Source organism: Spermophilus citellus (genome assembly GCF_964194105.1).
Source record: "Spermophilus citellus genome assembly, chromosome: 2".
Taxonomy (NCBI): domain Eukaryota; kingdom Metazoa; phylum Chordata; class Mammalia; order Rodentia; family Sciuridae; genus Spermophilus; species Spermophilus citellus.
The window spans coordinates 181845439-181862655 of NC_138183.1; the positions used below are offsets into that span (position 1 = coordinate 181845439).

The 17217-nt window shown below is 41.6% G+C and overlaps 1 protein-coding gene across 6 annotated transcripts in view; it reads left to right on the forward strand.

Annotated features, from left to right (window-relative positions):
* Positions 1-17217, forward strand: part of ME3 (malic enzyme 3) — a 201515-nt gene that overhangs the window by 128642 nt on the left and 55656 nt on the right. For all 6 annotated transcript variants that reach the window (XM_081282420.1, XM_081282422.1, XM_081282423.1 and 3 more), the window contains one exon: positions 12504-12665. In XM_081282420.1, coding sequence (XP_081138546.1) covers positions 12504-12665 — 162 coding nt within the window. The remainder of the gene's footprint in view (positions 1-12503; positions 12666-17217) is intronic.

Consider the following 17217-nt stretch of genomic DNA (forward strand, 5'->3'; position numbering starts at 1 on the left):
TAAGAGGTTTAAGGGTTTTTTTATAGGAATGGAACAAATGGATATTTGAGACAAGAATGTGGTACATCTAGATGTGCTTTAGAAAAAAATTTAATGAAATGGGGCAGGTACAAGAATGGAGAGAAGAGCTAGAAGACCAATGTGTAGACAACTGAGAGGTGGACAGCAGGTCCACAGAAGAAGCCCTGGTATGAAGACTATGAAACAAATGTCATAAATATGAAGCAGGTGAAATCAGCAAAATATGGTTGACAAATGGCCATGGTTGACTAATTACAGAAAAGAATCAAAGCGTAGATTGTTTAGAACTTGAGATATGTGGGGAAACAAGAGGGAAGACAGCAGAGTAAAAAAGGCAGAAGGAGTAAGAAGGAAAAGAGAATTTGTTTGCCAGGGACTTTGTTTGTTTTGGAATTTGTTTGTTTTGGAATTTGTTTGTGGAATTTGAGAAGAACATTGCACATCCAAGGGGCAGTGCCTAGCAGTTAGCTACAAGCGTCATATACTTAAGAAACAACAGCAGAAGCCTTTGAGATGGATGCAGATGTCAAGTTTCAAATGCTGTTAAACCCACATAGCCAGACTTTCTTAAAAGTTGCATTTACCACAGTCCCCCTGCCCTTAGTTTCTCTTAAATTCATTCACTTGACAGATAATTATTACATGTTTTTTTCTGTGGTAATTCTGAACTTCAGAGATTGAAAAACAATTTTGAAAACCTAATGTATAATCTTTGCTCCAAATGATAATCATCATTATAACCATAAGAGCAGTGACCATTTGCTGCTCACCTTTATTTTATTCAAGGCACCAGGTTTAAATGAGACATGTACTATTTCATTTCATCTTTATAACAATATGAAAAGTTAGGTATTATTATTTTACCCATTTTGTGGAAAATTAAAGCTAAGGAAAGTTATCTATTTACTCAAGGTTACATATGGCACATTATCAAGGAGCCTAGATTCAAATATTCAACTCCAAAGCCCCTTCTGTAACCTTTAGACTATTTAGTAAGATAAAAATACACATTCTAAAAAATGTTAAGGGGATCTAACATGGCCGCCGGCGAGGAAGCAGCGATTCCAATGTCTCCACATTAACGGGATCAGAAAGACCCATTGGAACAGCGGCAGTCTACCTACTGAGGAACTTCTAGCAAAATTCCGTTAAGAGGGGACCTGCCGGGAATTGGTAGGTTTATTAGAAGTGTCAGTTTGTCCCAGACAAGTGGATCTTGGCCGGCCACGCGGGCGCGGAGGTCCAGTCCCGCAGCCACCAGCCGCTTCTGCAAGCGGCCAGCGGCCCAGAGCGGCGCGGCCCGCCCGAACCCGCAGACGGCACCCGCCATACCGCCGTCCCGGGGAGGCCCTGCTCTCGCTCTGCGAACGGCCACCACGCCTGCCAGGCTCGTAGCGGCCCGGCCCAGCGAGAAGTGTCCCCGCCTGGCCCAGCAGACAGCCCGTGCCCTCCCGGCTCTACTAACAGCCCCGCCCACCCGGCGAACGGCTCCCCCCCCCCAGACAGCATGAAGGGAATCTAACCAACCCTTTACGAAATAGCGAACTGGGAACTAAAACCAGAGATTGTGTCAGACCAGAGACAAGCCAGTTCCACCCCTCCCTTCGGACATTCCGGCAAGGAGCCAGGGGCCCGCCATAGCAGAGAGGGGAAGTCACCAAAGTTCGGCTAAAGAGATTCCTTCCCAGCGGAATCTACTTTAGCAGGTGTGTGACTCCCACCCACACCAGATACAAACAACCGGGAAACTTCAAAATCTCTCCGTGGGCGTGACCGTAAGGGCCAAAGGACTCTCGACCCCCAACTCCCCCTACTGCCAGTGACGAGGGCGTGACTTTAGGGGCAGAGGGAAGCAGAGAAGACTCCCCACCCCCAAATCCCCCAACCTCGAACTGAGAAGGTGTGACGGTAGGGGCGGAGGGAAACAGAGAACACTCCAGACCCCCAACTCCTCCCACCACCAGCACTGTGGTTGTGACTGTAGGGGCTGAGGGAAGTAGAGGGGATCCTCAACCCCCAACTCCTATTACCACCAGCAGCGACACCAATGGTCTTAGCTGCCAGATTCCAAAGGTGTGCCCATGAAAGGGGTCCGGAAAAATTAAACAATTGACTCCCAGACCACAGCTCCACAGCACTGGGGCTTAGATGAATGACAGTGAGAGTGCTCAGTAGTTAGGGAAATAGAGCACTCGGTGGGGCTGAAAGTGTAACCAAATCATTGGGGAACTGCCTCCGGTGAGCAGGACCTGGCTGGCTGGCAGGAGGAAGGGGAGGAGGGGCCATAGAAGTGAAACGGCTCTGGAACAACAGGATTGAGAGACTCCCAGGAACCGCCTTACAGGGATTGCTGTTGACACATTGAGGGCAAAACTCAGCCCGGAGGGCACAGCTTTGCCTACAGGAAGAGAAGAAAATGGATCTCTAAGACCTAATTTTATTTCCTATTTCATTTTAATTTTTTCTCTCCCTTTTCCCTCTCTCTCCCCCCTTCCAAGTTTTACTGCTCTTTCCATTCTCTTCTATGCTATCTATCTCCCTCTCCTTCTTTCTTTTCAAGAGCACCTACCTTCCCCTTCCCCCCAACTTTCATCCCAAGCATTACGTCCTCCATTTCGAGTAACTGTCTAAATACAAATAGGTGTGTGCCCTCCCCCTGCGCCTGCAAGGTAGCCGGACCTGCAACCCACCAGCAGGTCAGGCCCAGCAACCTGGGAGTGGCAGAGCCACCCCACGCGCCTGCAAGATAGGCGCACCTGCTACCAACCAGCAGAACAGGCCCAGCGGTCTGCCGATGTGGTAGGCACATTGCCCCAATTGGAGGAGGAGCAGAGCCCCTGCCCGCGCCTGCGCGGGAGACTTTGCAACTATACAAGAGTAATACAAATATATAGGGGGAAAATTCAACAACACAACAGTCTCAGTAAGCAGAAAGAAACGCGAACAGTATGAAGAGACAAGGAAAGAAAGGACCACAAGCAATGCAGGTCAACTCAACGTTAGAAGAGGTAATATCTGCAGCAGATGGAATATCAGATAAAGAATTCAGAAGATACATGCTTCAGATTATCTGGAGTCTCAAGGAAGACATTAGACAGCAAAATCAGACAGTGAAAGATCTCTTCAACAATGAAATGCATAAACAAATCCAGGAAGCAAAAGATCAACTATACAGGGAGATAGAGGTTATAAAAAACAAACAAACAGAAATCCTAGAAAGGCAGGAAGCAATAAACCAACTTAAAAACTCAATTGAGAATACTACCAGCAGAGTAGAACAGTTAGAAGATAGAACATCAGACAATGAAGACAAAGTATTTCAACTTGAAAAGAACATAGACAGCTCAGCAAGACTGTTAAGAAACCATGAGCAGAACATCCAATAAATATGGGATAACATTAAAAGACCAAACTTAAGAGTCATTGGGATACAGGAAGGCACAGAGCTCCAAACCAAAGGAATAAACAATCTATTAAATGAAATAATTCGAGAAAACTTCCCAGACTTGAAGAACGAGACAGAATCCTAAATCCTAGAAGCCTACAGGATGCCGAATGTGCATAATCATAAGAGATCCACACCTAGACACATTATAATGAAGATGCCCAACATACAGAATAAGAAGAGAATTTTAAAAGCTACAAGAGAAAGGAAGCAGATCACATTTAGGGGTAAACCAATCAGGATAACAGCTGATCTCTCAACACAGACTTTGAAAACTAGAAGATCCTGGAATAACATATTTCAAACACTGAAAGAAAATGGGTTCCAACCAAGAATTGTGTATCCAACAAAATTAAACTTCAAGATGGAAGATGAAATTAAAACCTTCCACGATAAACAAAAGTTAAAAGAATTTGCAGCTAGAAAACCATCTCTCCAAAAAATCCTCAGCAAAACATTACAGGAAGAGGAAATGGAAAATAACAATGAAAACCAACAGTGGGAGGTAAGACAGTAAAGGGGGAAAAATAATCAAAGAGGAAAACAAACCATATTCAGTAACATAAATAAACAAATATGGCTGGAAGGATAACCCATATCTCAATAATAACCCTAAATGTTAATGGCTTAAACTCACCAATTAAGAGACACAGGCTAGTAGAATGGATCACAAAACATGACCCAACAATATGCTGCCTACAGGAGACGCATTTGATAGGAAAAGACATACATAGACTGAAGGTGAAAGGTTGGGAAAAATCATATCACTCATATGGACTTCGGAAACAAGCAGGAGTGTCCATACTCATATCAAATAAAATAGATTTTAAGCCAAAGTTAATCAAAAGGGATAAAGAGGGACACTACATACTGCTCAAGGGAACCATACACCAACAAGACATAACAATCATAAATATATATGCCCCCAAAAATGGTGCAGCTATGTTCATCAAACAAACTCTTCTCAAGTTCAAGAGTCTAATAGACCACCATACAATAATCATGGGAGACTTCAACACACCTCTCTCACCACTGGACAGATCTTCCAAACAAAAGTTGAATAAGGAAACTATAGAACTCAATAACACAATTAACAACCTAGACTTAATTGACATATATAGAATATACCACCCAACATCAAGCAGTTACACTTTTTTCTCAGCAGCACATGGATCCTTCTCAAAAATAGATCATATATTATGTCACAGGGCAACTCTTAGACAAAATAAAGGAGTAGAGATAATACCATGCATCTTATCTGACCATAATGGAATGAAACTGAAAATCAATGATAAAAGAAGGAAGGAAAAATCATGCATCACTTGGAGAATGAACAATAGGTTACTGAATGATCAATGGGTTATAGAAGACATTAAGGAGGAAATTAAAAAATTCTTAGAGATAAATTAAAACACAGACACAACATATCGGAATCTATGGGACACATTGAAAGCAGTTCTAAGAGGAAAATTCATTGCATGGAGTTCATTCCTTAAAAAAAGAAAAAACCAACAAATAAATGATCTCATACTTCATCTCAAAATCCTAGAAAAAGAAGAGCAAAATAACAGCAAAAGTAGTAGAAGGCAAGAAATAATTAAAATCAGAGCTGAAATTAATGAAATCAAAACAAAAGAAACAATTGAAAAAATTGATAAAACTAAAAGTTGGTTCTTTGAAAAAATAAATAAGATCGACAAACTCTTAGCCATGCTAACGAAGAGAAGAAGAGAGAGAACTCAAATTACTAGCATACAGGATGAAAAAGGCAATATCACAACAGACACTTCAGAAATACAGAAGATAATCAGAAATTATTTTGAATCCTTATACTCCAATAAAATAGAAGATAGTGAAGGCATCGAGAAATTTCTTAAGTCATATGATCTGCCCAGATTGAGACAGGAGGATATAGACAACCTAAACAGACCAATATCAATTGAGGAAATAGAAGAAACCATCAAAAGATTACCAACTAAGAAAAGCCCAGGACCGGATGGGTATACAGCAGAGTTTTACAAAACCTTTAAAGAGGAACTAATACCAATACTTTTCAAGCTATTTCAGGAAATAGAAAAAGAGGGAGAACTTCCAAATTCATTCTACGAGGCCAACATCACCCTGATTCCTAAACCAGACAAAGATACTTCAAAAAAAGAAAACTACAGACCTATATCTCTAATGAACCTAGACGCAAAAATCCTCAATAAAATTCTGGCAAATCAGATACAAAATCATATCAAAAAAATTGTACACCATGATCAAGTAGGATTCATCCCTGGGATGCAAGGCTGGTTCAATATACGGAAATCAATAAATGTTATCCACCACATCAATAGACTTAAAAATAAGAACCATATGATCATCTCGATAGATGCGGAAAAAGCATTCGACAAAGTACAGCATCCCTTTTTGTTCAAAACTCTCGAAAAAATAGGGATAACAGGAACATACCTCAACATTGTAAAAGCAATCTACGCTAAGCCCCAGGCTAGCATCATTCTGAATGGAGAAAAATTGAAGGCATTCCCTCTAAAATCTGGAACAAGACAGGGATGCCCTCTCTCACCACTTCTGTTCAACATAGTTCTCGAAACACTGGCCAGAGCAATTAGACAGATGAAAGAAATTAAAGGCATAAAAATAGGAAAAGAAGAACTTAAACTATCACTATTTGCAGATGACATGATTCTATACCTAGCAGACCCAAAAGGGTCTACAAAGAAACTATTAGAGCTAATAAATGAATTCAGCAAAGTGGCAGGATATAAAATCAACATGCATAAATCAAAGGCATTCCTGTATATCAGCGACAAACCCTCTGAAATGGAAATGAGGACAACCACTCCATTCACAATGTCCTCAAAAAAAAATAAAATACTTGGGAATCAACCTAACAAAAGAGGTAAAAGACTTATACAATGAAAACTACAGAACCCTAAAGAGAGAAATTGAAGAAGATCTTAGAAGATGGAAAAATATACCCTGTTCATGGATAGGCAGAACTAACATCATCAAAATGGCGATATTACCAAAAGTTCTCTATAGGTTTAATGCAATGCCAATCAAAATCCCAATGGCATTTCTTGTAGAAATAAAGAAAGCAATCATGAAATTCATATGGAAAAACAAAAGACCCAGAATAGCAAAAACAATGCTAAGCAGGAAGTGTGAATCAGGTGGTATAGCAATACCAGACTTCAAACTATACTACAGAGCAATAGTAACAAAAACAGCATGGTACTGGTACCAAAACAGGCGGGTGGACCAATGGTACAGAATAGACGACACAGAAACCAACCCACAAAACTACAACTTTCTTATATTTGATAAAGGGGCTAAAAGCATGCAATGGAGGAAGGATAGCATCTTCAACAAATGGTGCTGGGAAAACTGGAAATCCATATGCAACAAAATGAAACTGAATCCCTTTCTCTCGCCATGCACAAAAGTTAACTCAAAATGGATCAAGGAGCTTGATATCAAACCAGAGACAAGGCATCTGATAGAAGAAAAAGTTGGCTACGACCTACACACTGTGGGGTTGGGCTCCAAATTCCTCAGTAGGACACCCATAGCACAAGAATTAATATCTAGAATCAACAAATGGGACTTGCTCAAACTAAAAAGTTTTTTCTCAGCAAAAGAAACAATAAGAGAGGTAAATAGGGAGCCTACATCATGGGAACAAATCTTTACTCCTCACACTTCAGATAGAGCCCTAATACCAAGAGTATATAAAGAACTCAAAAAATTAGACAATAAGATAACAAATAACCCAGTCAACAAATGGGCCAAGGACCTAAACAGACACTTCTCAGAGGAGGACATACAATCAATCAACAAGTACATGAAAAAATGCTCAACGTCTCTAGCAGTCAGAGAAATGCAAATCAAAACCACCCTAAGATACCACCTCACCCCAGTAAGATTGGCAGCCATTATGAAGTCAAACAACAACAAGTGCTGGCGAGGATGTGGGGAAAAGTGTACACTTGTACATTGTTGGTGGGACTGCAAATTGGTGCAACCAATTTGGAAAGCAGTATGGAGATTTCTTGGAAAGCTGGGAATGGAACCACCATTTGATCCAGCTATTCCCCTTCTGGGTCTATTCCCTAAAGACCTAAAAAGAGCATGCTACAGGGACACTGCTACATCGATGTTCATAGCAGTACAATTCACAATAGCAAGACTGTGGAAGCAACCTAGATGCCCTTTAATAGACGAATGGATTAAAAAAATGTGGCATTTATACACAATGGAGTATTACTCTGCATTAAAAAATGACAAAATGATAGAATTTGGAGGGAAATGGATGGCATTAGAGTAGATTATGCTAAGTGAAGCTAGCCAATCCCTAAAAAACAAATGCTAAATGTCTTCTTTGATATAAGGAGATTAACTAAGAACAGAGTAGGGAAGAAGAGCATGAGAAGATGACTAACATTAAACAGGGATGAGAGGTGGGAGGGACAGGGAGAGAAAAGGGAAATTGCTTGGAAATGGAAGGAGACCCTTACGGTTATACAAAATTACATACAAGAGGAAGTGAGAGGAAAGTTAAAAATAATACAAGGGGGAGAAATGAATTACAGTAGAGGGGGTAGAGAGAGAAGAGGGGAGGGGAGGGGAGGGGGGATAGTAGAGGATAGGAAAGGCAGCAAAATACAACAGACATGAGTATGTCAATATGTAAATCAGTGGAAGTGTAACTGATGTGACTCTGCAATCTGTTTACGGGGTAAAAATGGGAGTTCATAACCCACTTGAATCAAAGTGAGAAATATGATATATCAAGAACTATGTAATGTTTTGAACAACCGATTAAAAAAAAGAACTATGTAATGTTTTGAACGACCAACAATAAAAAAAGAAAAATAAATAAAAAAAGAAAAAAAAATTCTGATGGCAAAAAAAAAAATATTAAACTACATGAGATGTGGCTCAGACTCAAACTGATAGACAGTGTAGCTGGATGGAAGTATCTTTATTTCAGAGGAATGATGATACTTCTTTGGAGACATAGTATTCTCATTCTATTAATAAAAATAAACAATATCTAAGACAAAAAAATAAAAATAAAAATAAAAAATGTTAAAATGATGTATTACTCCATTTCCCAATGGAACCCACCTGAGGCTGAGTTATGTATAAAGAAAATAGGATTATTCATCTCTTTTAGTTTGGGACATTTAAGGGCATGGTTCTGGCATCAGCTCAGCTTGGTGAGGACCCCATGACAGTTGGCCTTACAATAATAGGATCATGTGTGGAAGGGAGGGATCACATGAAGAAACAGGAAGCCACAGAGAGTGTAGAGGGACCAGCCTTAGTTTGTTTTATAATTCACTCTTATAAACACTGAGATCCCAAAAGAACTACTTCAATCTCCTCAGAGGAGAGTATCCCCAGTGACCCAAGAACTTCCCACTAGGCCCCACCTTTAAAGATTCCACCCCCTCTACATTGCCACACTGGAGATCAATCCTCCAACACATGAACCCTTGGGAGACAAACCCCATCCAAAACTTAGCAAATAAGAACTGAAATGTTGTAACCATCCAATGTTTAAGTAGCACCTTGTGCAGGTCTTGGCATCCAGTAGGTAATTAATAAACATTTGTGGAAGGCAGGCAGGTGACAGAAGTGTGTAATGGATATAACAAGTGTTAACTGTTCAGGGGGAAAAGAAAATGCATTATATTTTAATGGAGGGTTTGTGCTTTTGGAAAATGGGGAGAAGGACCTTCCAGGAAGGAGAAATATAGAAGTCAAGAGGGATATATGGTAGGTGCATCTGGGGAGAGTCTGGGGAGACTGAGGAAACCACTGGCCAGAAGATGCAACTATATTCAGCTGTATATACAGAGATAAGTTTCAGAAGATATGTTGGGTTCAGGTCATTAAAGAGTTAGATGTTTTTTACTTTATGCTATAGATAGAAGACACTAAAGGTCTCTGAGTCTGGAAATGCCGCAATGATAGTTTTTGGTACACTGAATCTGACATTGGTTGGCAAGGAGAGATTAGAAGGAAGAAAGTATGAGGGGCAAGCAGTCTGTGAAGCTATTGCAACAAACCAACCATTCCACCATAAGATTGAAGATGGACAACAGGTGGAGGTGAGGCATCCCCTCAGAGGGGATGCAGCAGAATGCCCTTGGACACTTCCAGGGTGGGAAGGCACTTCACCATCCTAGGGTTGTAGGGACAATGTCCTGGAGTACCTGAGGTCCTCAGTTTAATTTCATGTCACTCACTGTCCCCTCAGCAGATAGAAAGATTCTGAGAGAACCAAAATAAGGAAGCTTTGATTAGGAGAGATGGTAGAAAAATGCTCAGAGTTCCAGCCCTCAGAGGCAGTATAAGGACACAAGCTCCTGCCAGAAGAGCTGCCAAGATGAGGTCAGAGGTGGGCTACAGAGAGGGTGATCCTGAGGCGGGATATGACTTTACCAGGAACACAGGTGCTTTCACCCAGTGGAAGGGGGAAGGAGATGGAGCCCTGAACCAGGAACCAAAGCCTGATTAGAAGTTTGCCCTGCCACATACACAAGCAAAATCACCTTGGTGAGATAACCAATGTGAAAACATCCAGCCCAGTGCCTGGCACATGACTGATACCTAACAAATATGAGTAGATCATTAAGCTCTTGAGCTTCAGTTTGCTCACCTGTAAAACAGTTAACAGTCTCAGACATTTCTACCTGCCCAAGCCATTGGGAGGGTCAGATGGGGTGTGGGCTGTGAACACTGTCCACAGAGGTCACGGACCAATGTAAGAGGGGGACATCATGATTTCCATGGGTCTGTTGCACTCTCCATAACCCTCTTTCCAGAAGTAGAGAAGTGTTTTTTGATATTGCTACAATTCTACCAAAAGGCAGCACCAGCCCTTATGCACTCTCACCCCTGGAGAGAGAGAACCAAGGTGAGAAGATACCATGGACCCTTTGGGTACTGGATCATAAACTATTTCAGGTCAAGAATGGATCTTCATTTCCTTATTCCTGGTGCACTCAACATTGTCACTCCATAGATTAATCTAAACCCTGTGGGTACCATGCTTGGGACCAACCAGGATATTCATAGCTTGAAGCTGGTCCTATGTTGTGGTCCAAAGCCAGGTTCCAGTGGAGGGATAGTAAGCTAATCTATAAACAATTTTACTGACACTCTGATAGGTTGTTGTTGGCCTGATTTCACTGTCTGATTTCTGCCTGACTTTCCATTCTTTCCTTTCATGTAAGCTATACCTCCTAGTTCTTACCCCTACATATTACATCCCCCACCTCTACCCTGTGTCTTTTTATTCTTATTGGTGCGTTACAATTTTACATAATAGTGGGATTCATTATACCATATTTGTACATGTACATAACAATTTGCTCAGTCTCCTTCCCCAGTACTTCCCTTCCCCCCCTCCCCCAATCCATTTACTCTAGTCTCATCTCTCCTCTATTATTATTGTTGTTATTATTATCATTTAAATTAGTGCATTATCATTTATATATATGTATATGTGTATATATGCACACACATATATGTGGAATTCAATGTGGTATATTTGTACATGAACCTAGCATAATCTGGCATATTTTATTCCCCAGTACTTCCCCATGCCCTCCCTTCCTCTGCCTCTCTCAATCTCCTTCCTCCACTCTATTGGTCTCCTTTCTATTTCTGTGAGATTACTCCTTTTTATTCCTTCCCCCCACTCTCTAGTTTCCATATATGAGGGGAAATATTCAACACTTCACTGACTCTGGCTTATTTCACTCAGCATGATGTTCTCCAGCTCCATCAATTTATCAGAAAATGCCATAATTTCATTCCTTATAGCTGAATAAAATTCCATTGTTTATAAATGGAAAATTCCATTTTCTCTATCTGATTGCCCGTCGATGGGCATCTAGGCTGGTTCTGTAACTTGGCTATTGTGAATTGCATTGTTATAAACATGTCTATTCTATGTCTTAACTTGCTTTGCGATAACTGATCACCCCCCACCTGCATCCTCACAATCCCCCCTTGTCCAGGGTCTGGTATATGTGCCCCCTCACCCACAAAATCCTTACCTATGAGGGGTAAATCTCCCATCTCTTAAACTCTGCAGCCCTTTGTGCTGGTCTAGTGCAGTCAGGACTCCCTCCCAAAGTCATCATTGTTAACATCCACATTCCATCTCTCTTTCAGCCCTATAATTCTTTAAAGGCTGAGTTCATACATACTTGTTTTTGTAGATGAGCAAACTGAAGCTCCTTCCCCCAGAACATGGCACAGTATCTTAGGCAAAGTACATGTTTCATAAATATGTGTTAAGTGAACAAACAAAAGAACATCCATTCTAATCATATAATAATATTTATCATCACTATCAGTTTCATCCTCATTTGTTAATTTACAGTATGAAACCTTGAACCTGCACTAATACATGGACCTCCCCCAGGTCCATGTGTTTGCAAAACACAAAAGGTAATCCCAATACAGCTCCATATCTTCCTGGTTTCATGTGAAACAGTGATCCTAGGAGACATAACAAGGAGCTCTGTTCTTTGCAAGTCGGATTTATCAGAGCCCAGGAGCAGGCCAGGGAGCACTTACATTGGTCTCTAAACCCAGAACTGCAGCCGCAGCTGAACACTTGTTTTTCATTTTCTCCTTTCCTTATGTCCTTCCCTTCCTTTCTCGCCCTCCCCCACCAAGTCTCAGGCTGAGAGCATCTGTTTAGTTTCTTTGAGGAAGAGTGACTAGATGTGGTTTCCCTCCAGCTGTTTCTGAAGCCCCCACCCCAAACCTCAGAATGCAGGGCAGGTGTCTTTCTGTCATTTCGCTTCAGTGGGATTTCTCATCAGCCTGACAGAAAGGAACAGCCACCTGCAGTTGAATGAGGCCTTATTCCAGACAAGCAGTTTCAGCCCCTGCAAAGTCAGCAGGCATGCAGTTGTCAAGCCTGACATGCTGGGGCATGGAAATGAGCACTTTGTCACAGGAGGCTCTGGCCCTGATTGATGGCACCTGCTGTGTTTTTCAGGCTGTGGTAGTGACTGATGGAGAACGCATACTGGGCTTGGGAGACCTGGGCTGCTACGGCATGGGCATCCCTGTGGGCAAGCTGGCCCTGTACACCGCGTGTGGAGGGGTGAACCCACAGCAGTGCCTCCCAGTCCTGCTGGACGTCGGCACCAACAACGAGGTAACGGGCTATCCAGGCCAGGAGCTTGGGGGCCAGAAGGGCACAGAAGGTGGATGTGGGGGGTGCCTTTGCAGGGTGATTCTATCTACATAGCAATGGGCCATTTCTTTCACACCCCCTCCCTTGACCAGGGCCCTCTCCCTACACAGTTGTGGAGTAGAGGAACTTCCTTCTCCCTAGTTACCAACTCCACTTCTCTCAGCCCTCTTCCACTTCTGGGTCCCTTTGCTCCTTCCTTTACCTCTGTGAAGACTTCTGTGCTCTGCTTGGGTTTTCTTTCATCCCTTACCTCCATGATTCTACCCTTTGTATTCCCCATGAGGCCACTCTCTAACCTACTGGTTGAGAGAGCAGCCCATGGAGTTGAAAGTAGGTGTGGTTTCCAGCATTTTCAAATTAAGCTGCCTCAGGAGAAGGATTAAAATTGAAAGCACCATCTCCAAGGGTTGAAATGCCTGAACCAGGCAAATGAGTGTTCTGCAAGCAAACCAGTGAAAGAAACTGAGCCAAGCTGAGGGTGAGGTTTACCCACAGGATTCCAGGTGGTTTGGGATTGAAGGAATTCAAACCCCACCAAGCATTTGTCTGCTCGGGGCACAGTAGGACATGGTATTTGTACATGTCTGTGATTCTCAGCCCTATGTCTGTGTCATAAAACATGAAAAAGGCACCCAAAAATTCCTCATCAGAGACATTTATTACCAAGTCTGAGACTGGTGTATATTCACTTTTTAAAATTAAAATCCAGTGGGATAGGGTGATGCACACTTATAAATCCAGCTACTCAGGACCCAGCAACAGTGTGTTGAGTCAGGAAGACCCTAAGTCAGGAGGACCCTGGGCACTTAGCAAGACCCTGACTCAAAATTTAAAAACTACAAAGGGCTGAGGCAGGGTGGCTTAATGGTAGAACATTCCCCTAGCCTGTGCAATTCCCAGTACTATGAATAAATTATATTAATTAATTAATTAAAATTAAAATACAGAAAAGCATTAGAAAATGAAATATGAGTCATATGATCAGTGCTAATCATTTTTTAGATTTTTGGTATATTTCCTTCCAGTCTTTTTTTTCCCCCTAAAAGCACTTATAAAACCAAATTTGGGGTTATATTGCAGGTACAGTTTTTGTATCTGCCCTTTTGAAGCTTAAAGCATGAAAGAGTTTTCTCTCCGGTCATTAACCACTATTCCACAATGTCACTTGAAAAGCTGACTTATATATCTTTATGTAAGAAATCCCCCCACCATTGAATATTTACTTAATTCCTAAGTTTTCTGCAGAGATAAGTTGTGCTGATACCCATTTTTTTTTTCATGTCAGTCTTTGTCCCCATCGGTGATTCTTTTCTCTTAGGATAAATTTCTAGAAACAAAATGTTGTGGCAAATAAAATTGTCACTTTTTAGATTCTTGATTCATATTGTCAAAAAAAAAAGATAACACATATGCTTTCTTCAGTGATCTCTCTTCAGAGAGAGACTTTGCTTCTCTAGAAATCATGTTCCCATTTCTAAACATGAATGAGTACTGTAGCTCCTGGAAAGAACAATGCTTCATCAGGTTTTATCCACAGATACCATCAAAGAAGGGAGCACCCGGCCGACCTTGCTTAAGAGCTGGGAAATCATGGAGGTGGGATGAGAAGAGGGAGGGCAAGGGGCATGGGAAAAGGACTGGACTGAGAAGCCAGGACCCTGATCCTGGTACAACTGATGAGCCAGGTAAGTCACAGTACGTCTGTAGACCTGATCCCTTCCCAGAGCACTGAGGACCTAGGTGTTGGTTAGCTCTAGCAGATTTATTGGGATTCTTTGTTGTTGAAGGTTCAGCATCCAGCAACAGTGTGTTGAAGTTCAAGGCTGACCCCAACTTGTAACAAACCCACCAGAAACAAGAAGCCTGTCATAATCAGAGACCATACCTTTATACCCAATTTAAGTCTTATAATAACCCCATGAGCAGGGCATCTGTCATCTACCCTCTTTTTCCAGTTGAGGAACCTGAGGCCTGTAGAGTTTAATTTGCTCAAAAGATACTTGAAGTCACAAAACTAGAATTCTAACTAGAGCCTATGTTCCTCTTCCCATACCATACTCCTGCCTGGGTTTCTGTTGCTTTATAAATAAAGATAATCTCTTGACTTTTAGAATTTGTATTACTAAAACTTTTTTTAATTTTTGTTACTAATTTTAGAACATTATTCAATTTTTTCAAAGAAAAAAGAAATGGCATTTCTCCCACAAGCTGCATTCATGTGCCCTTCTAATATCTGCATAGATATACTTATTACCTAGTTGCAATCATAATGTACCTGTGATTTTGTTCTAATTTTTTCAATTAAGATTATTTTATGAACACTCTCTCTCTTTACTTATTTAGTAAACGTTTATTGAGTGTTTAGTAGGTGTCAGGCTCTCTCCTAGGCATGATGGAGATAAATGGCAGCCGGACCTGGATGGAATATTCTACTTGTCAGAGTTTCAACACTGTCACCTAATTGATTATTTTCATGGGTCATGTATTATATCTACTCCGAGTTGGCTTCTCTCCCTGAGAGCTATGCTCAGAACACAAGAATTCAAAGTTGCAAAATTACCAAATTTAGGAAGATGGTGATTTAGCTCTTCAAATGGATTTATTACATCAGCTCCCATACTCCACTTTCTTTTAAAAAAGAATTTTTTTTACAAGATTTTCTCCCCAGAAGTCTTGAATACATCTGTTGCTAGAGAAAGATGGAGCTATAGAAGAGAGAGGGTTGACCTTGCGACTTTTATCTGTCACATCAGGGCAGGGAAGATGCTATTGTGAGTTTTAGTGTCAGAATAACTAGACCATCTGTGTGTATGCCTCTATTAAACTCCTGAGGCAATGGGAGCTTTAATCAGAGTCAAAGAAAACACCCCTCCAGGTTTCCTGTTGAAGGAAAACATCTGCTGTCTACAGCGCTGAAACTGAGTCACTTTTACCTGCCAACAGCAAAGAGGTTTGGAAATATAAACATTTGGAGCCGTGATCCCATAAAAAGGGGACATCCCATGGATCAGTTTCAAGGGGGCAAGGGAAAGGAGCCCCTTTCAGTGTCAGCTATTTGTAAATGAAACAAAATACATGATGGTCACACTGTCCATGAAGGGATCTAAAACACTATCTGATATAACTCCCTTCCCTCATTTTACATAGGAAAAGAGACCCAGAGTGAAAATGGCTCCCCCAAGGACTGGCTCCCAGCCCTGTGCTCCTCCTTCTCCAAGCCAAGGTTCTTCAGGGCAACACCCTGGGACTTGGCTTTACCATGATGCCCCTGAGCCTTGGAGTTCTTCTCCTAGCTGAAGTCTTGGGACTCTATAAATTCACACAAGGAGATGCCATGTGGAACTCCGGAACTCACAACTAGGCATGTCGACAGACACAGGAGCACACCATGAGCAGAGCCTCCTAACCATGCGTTAGAGGCTGAGTGGATTGCTACAGGAGCATAGGGTCATCAGCTAAGCTGGGTGTTGCAAGATTATGATCACTGACACTAATAAACATTCCGCATTCACCTCACAGAGCCATCAGAGAGCGCTCTCTCTCTCTCTCTCTCTCTCTCTCTCTCTCTCTCTCTCTCTGAACACACGTGACCAATGAAGATGTACTTCCTGGGATCTTTGTAGCTTACTCCTGGGCTTCACTGAGCTTCCCAGGAAATTAGCAGTAGGCATAACTGCTACCCCAAAGGAAGGGAGTTATGCCCACAGCATAAACCCAGCCCCACAACCTCCCAGAACCACAGATGCTCTGCAAAACAACTTGGTGTACCTGTTGCTATGCATCATAAATATTTTCTAGACCAGGAAGTGCATCTTACTTCCAACTTAAATCCAACACTCAGAGATATGTCCAGTGAAGAGAAAGAAACAATTTTGTTTTCCATGTCATTCTGTCTCCAAGAAAAACCTTAGGAAGGCAGAGCTAGGCAAACAGCCCAAAGGGCATATTCAACCCTCTAACTCAGAGGAGGAATTCTGGTTCACCTGCTTTGGAAAATGCCCTCACCTAAAAATTGTAATCATTGATTCATTTAGTTCCAAAGGGAACTTGATAACTATCCAAGAGAGAGAAAATATTCAGTTATTCAGTTAATAACAGTTGTAAGGGAACCCCTTCTGGACACCAGAGCTCGGAATGATCCAACCCTGGTAACCTTTCTTTGTCCAGAAATCATGGTTTCTTCTCTGTTGTTCCTGCCAATATTTTGTGACCTTGGACAGCTCATTTAACCTTTCCAAGACTCAGAAATTCATTTGGGGGAAGCTGGACAAAGTGATTTCTAAGACCTTCTCACTTCTTCATTTAGCATCTTCTTAACCCAGCCCTGGGACTCATGCAATTATTATCAATAAATATTTTTTAAAAGCTTTACCCATTTGCTGGCACTGTACAAATCTCTGGGGAGATGCACATGAAGAAGGATGGACTCTTTTCTCAAAGAACTTGCATCATGGGTGACAGGCATTATTGTGCCTTTATAACAGAGAAGAAAAAGAAAGCAGAGAGAAGGTAA